The sequence below is a fragment of the Coregonus clupeaformis genome, unplaced genomic scaffold (genome assembly GCF_020615455.1).
Source record: "Coregonus clupeaformis isolate EN_2021a unplaced genomic scaffold, ASM2061545v1 scaf2495, whole genome shotgun sequence".
In the NCBI taxonomy this organism is placed as follows: domain Eukaryota; kingdom Metazoa; phylum Chordata; class Actinopteri; order Salmoniformes; family Salmonidae; genus Coregonus; species Coregonus clupeaformis.
The window spans coordinates 17,906-22,146 of NW_025535949.1; the positions used below are offsets into that span (position 1 = coordinate 17,906).

The following is a 4,241-nucleotide window of genomic DNA, read 5'->3' on the forward strand; positions in this document are numbered from 1 at the left end:
TTATTATTAATGAAATGGGTTTCCATGGCTGAGCAGCCGCACACAAGCCTAAGATCACCATGCGCAATGGCAAGCTTTGACTGGAGTGGTGTAAAGCTCGCCGCATTGGACTCTGGAGCAGTGGAAATGCGTTTTCTGGAGTGATTAATCACTTTTCACCATCTGGCAGTCCGACGAACAAATCTGGGTTTGGCGGATGCCAGGAGAATGCTACCTGCCCCAATGTATAGTGCCAACTGTAAAGTTAGGTGGAAAAGGAATAATGGTCTGGGGCTGTTTTTCATGGTTCAGGCCCCTTGGTTCCAGTAAAGGGAAATCTTAACACTACAGCATACAATGACATTCTAGACGATTCTGTGCTTCCAACTTTGTGGCAACAGTTTGGAGAAGGCCCTTTCCTGTTTCAGCATGACAGTGCCCCCGTGCACAAAGCGAGATCCATACAGAAATGGTTTGTCGAGATCGGTGGGGAAGAACTTGACTGGCCTGCACAGAGCCCTGACCTCAAACCAATCGAACACCTTTGGGATAAATTGGAACACAGACTGCGAGCCAGGCCTAATCGCCCAACATCAGTGCGCGACCTCACTAATGCTCTTGTGGCTGAATGGAAGCAAGTCCCCGCAGCAATGTTCCAACATCTAGTGGAACGCCTTCCCAGAAGAGTGGAGGCTGTTATAGCAGCAAAGGGCGGACCAACTCCAAATTAATGCCCATGATTTTGGAATGAGATATTCGACGAGCATGTGTCCACATACTTTTGATAATGTAGAGTATTTCAATTAAATTAAATAGACTTTATTGACATGGCAAGTTCAATTACTTACATTGTCAAAGTATACATATAACAACAATGGTGGGACCAACAGCAATAATAATAGTAGTAGTGGAAATGGGATTACCATTAAATGGGATTACCATTATTTCCCGTGAGCTCAGTTGGTAGAGCATGGCGCTTGCAACGCCAGGGTTGTGGGTTCAATTCCCACGAGGGGCCAGTATGAAAAATGTATGCACTCACTAACTGTAAGTCGCTCTGGATAAGAGCGTCTGCTAAATGACGTAAATGTAAATTCCTATTAGGATAAAAAAAACTCTAAACCCGATGACACTACAGCCTGATGTTATTGTCTCCATAGAATGTCAAGTGTGGTGTTAACCTATCATCTCTAATGTTCATTTTGAACAACCTACCTTTTCCCAAAACTCACCTTGCTTGCACAGCTGCCTACAATAACTCCTAACGTTGTCGTCCCTGATATGAACGGCAGGTGGCGCTATTTTGTCGCAAAATATAATGTCTTAACTAGTTACCACAACCACAAAGTCATATAGCCCGCCTAATTCCTCGTTTTAAAATTTGATTTTAAACCCAACCCTAAACCCATTGCTAACATTATGCCCAACCCTAACCAAGACCAAAAGCACATTTTTGTTTTCATGAATTTTAACAATGCAGCCAATTTGGACTTTTTCGCTGTGGTAACTAGTGGAAACCAAAATATACGTTTCTAAAGGTCTATGTCGCTCCCTCTGAATTAGGTGGTACACAGCTGCGCCCTTGCCTTGGCGGCGGTTGACGAATAAAATAGCCTAAAGCCTTTGAGTGACGTTGAAGTAAACCAATCATATTTTGATCTGGCGTTTGTCCCAAACATCCACTAATCCGCGATTAGAGTGGGCGGGGGCTACTTTAGTATCAACTTCCTACTTGTCTTGGAGCTGCGTGCTTGTGTTAGCTAGCAACAGTCATGAGAAAAAACTATTATAATGTGTTGATATTATAACATCATATATCGTGTATTACTTCACTTTATATTAAGTAGTTTATCAAACGTTCGTCACGATGGGTTTGCTGACGATACTGAAGAAAATGAAGCACAAGGAGAGAGAGATGCGACTACTTATGTTGTATCCTTTCTGCTGATAATGAAAGAAGAGTTGTGATGAGTTAGTCAGCGACGATGTTTACCTAGCTATAGCTACATAACGTAGATATGCGGATGAAAGTGGTTTATCTACCTATGTAATCGGACTAGTTTTGTCGCCTGACTTTTGGGTCTGATACATTTGTGTTTTCTAAGTGGCCAGTTAGCTATGGTCATCTAGCTTCGCCTGTCGGCAAGTAGGCCTAGCTAGCTACTGCGACTATCCGCCCGTCACACCCATAGCTAGGCTACATATCTTGCGATGTTTATAAGCTACGTTTGTTAACCCACTGGTTAAACGATTACTCAGCTATATGGCTATCCCTGCCTAATACAAGTGGTGCAAATGATGATGATGTGTGTGTGTGTCACCCTCTAATCTGTACGGAGGTCCCCCTGGCCAGTTCCAGTCCTTAACCATGTACTACAGGGGTCTAGACAACGCTGGTAAGACCACTATTCTGAAGAAGTTCAATGGCGAGGACGTGAGCACCATCTCTCCTACACTGGGATTCAATATCAAAACCTTGGAGCATAAAGGGTGAGTCAAAACACGCTACCGTTATCATCATCAGGAGGGTCATCTTGCACCCCTTATCTTAGGCAGATGGGAGACTTCACACACTTTTATTTAACCATTCATTCACTCCTCTCTTCTCCTCGTGCTCCACTCTCCCTCTCCTCCTATCCTCAGGTTCAAGTTGAACATCTGGGATGTGGGCGGTCAGAAATCCCTTCGTTCTTACTGGAGGAACTACTTTGAGAGCACCGATGGGCTGGTGTGGGTGGTAGACAGCGCAGACAGACTGAGGCTGGAGGATTGCAGACAGGAACTCAGCTCTCTGCTGCTGGAGGAGGTACCTAGAGGGTTACACACACTTAAACACACAAACTCTCACACACACACAAAAGGTGGAGCGCATACCCCCAACACACACACACACACACACATATGAATGAATGACTAACTTCTCTCTCTCTCCATTCCTTTATCTACCCCCCCTCTCTCTCCATCCCTTTATCTACCCCCCCTCTCTCTCCCTTGCTTTATCTACCCCCTCTCTCTCTCTTGCTTTATCTACCCCCCCCTCTCTCTCCCTTGCTTTATCTACCCCCCTCTCTCTCTTGCTTTATCTACCCCCTCTCTCTCCCTTGCTTTATCTACCCTCTCTCTCTCTTGCTTTATCTACCCCCCTCTCTCTCTCCCTTCCTTTATCTACCCCCCTTCCCTTTCTCTAGAGGTTATCAGGAGCTACTCTCCTGGTGTTCGCCAACAAACAGGACCTTCCTGGATCCCTGAGTAAAGAGACCATACGAGAGGTGAGAACACAGTTCCCCCACACACACACACACACACACACACACACACACACACACACACACTGACTCCCTCACAATTTCTGTGTTTTTATCATCAGTTGGTTGGAAATACTTCATCTCTTACTGTGTGTGTGTGTGTGTGTGTAGGCCCTGGGCCTGGATGACATTAAGACCCATCACTGGTGTATCATCGGCTGCAGTGCTGTGACAGGAGAGAACCTACTGACAGGAGTAGACTGGCTACTGGATGACATCGCTGCACGCGTCTTCACTGCAGATTAGCACCCCGGGTTTGCATTAATAAAACGCATCTGAAGAAGCTTCAGTGTTTCTCAACCTCCGGTCTGTGGGATGTTGTTTGCTATATAATGCTAGTTTTAGGGGATAGTTTCCCAGACACAGATGCTTTTCAGTCCAGGACTAGGGTTAATTGGTTTCCAGGAAACCACCCCTGAATGTGCAATCGCACAAAACCTAGCTTTCCTGTCCCTAATTAGAAAAAGGTTGAGAAACACTAGTAGGCCAGTCTGGGTACCAGTTTGTGCCATCATGCCACTGCACTGCTTGTCATGCCAAACAACAAGGAGTGGGATGACATCACAAACAGAGGGATGACATCACAAACAGAGGGATACTACAAAGCAGGAGAACATTTTTAGAAAGATACCGGTAAGCTTGAAATGGGCGTGGTCTAATTGACTCAACCAAAACGCACATCTAAACTCAGCGTTTTGAATCAACTCAAATCATGTTATTTTGGGTTGTTTATCAAAATTAGCTAACTAACTCATTGATCCTGCTTTGTAGTACACCTCTCAGATCTGTTAGGATGCTACTAGACAGTACCATCATACTGAGTTAGAACTGTTTACAGTGGTTGGTTGGTTGTCTGCCAACCAGTGCCTCACTTCAATGTATCTGTTATTCAATTCACTCACCCCACCATGGTTAGTGTTGGTGTGTAACTATTTATTAAATTCACACCCCACCATG

At 44.9% G+C, this 4,241-nt stretch overlaps 1 protein-coding gene across 1 annotated transcript; it reads left to right on the forward strand.

Moving 5' to 3' along the window:
- Positions 1-1,763: 1,763 nt before the first annotated feature.
- On the forward strand, positions 1,764-4,241 carry LOC123488768 (ADP-ribosylation factor-like protein 2). The gene is made up of 5 exons (XM_045219567.1): positions 1,764-1,911; positions 2,359-2,469; positions 2,623-2,785; positions 3,168-3,248; positions 3,396-4,241. The coding sequence occupies exons 1-5, from the start codon at positions 1,847-1,849 to the stop codon at positions 3,528-3,530; spliced, it is 555 nt and encodes a 184-aa protein (XP_045075502.1). The 5' UTR covers positions 1,764-1,846; the 3' UTR covers positions 3,531-4,241.

Excerpts from the sequence above, each read along its gene's own strand:
- LOC123488768 (XM_045219567.1), top strand. The coding sequence starts at position 1,847 with ATGGGTTTGCTGACGATACTGAAGAAAATGAAGCACAAGGAGAGAGAG. Across the intron at positions 2,470-2,622 it reads AAAACCTTGGAGCATAAAGG|GTTCAAGTTGAACATCTGGG; the intron begins GTGAGTCAAAAC and ends TCCTATCCTCAG. Across the intron at positions 2,786-3,167 it reads GCTCTCTGCTGCTGGAGGAG|AGGTTATCAGGAGCTACTCT; the intron begins GTACCTAGAGGG and ends CCCTTTCTCTAG.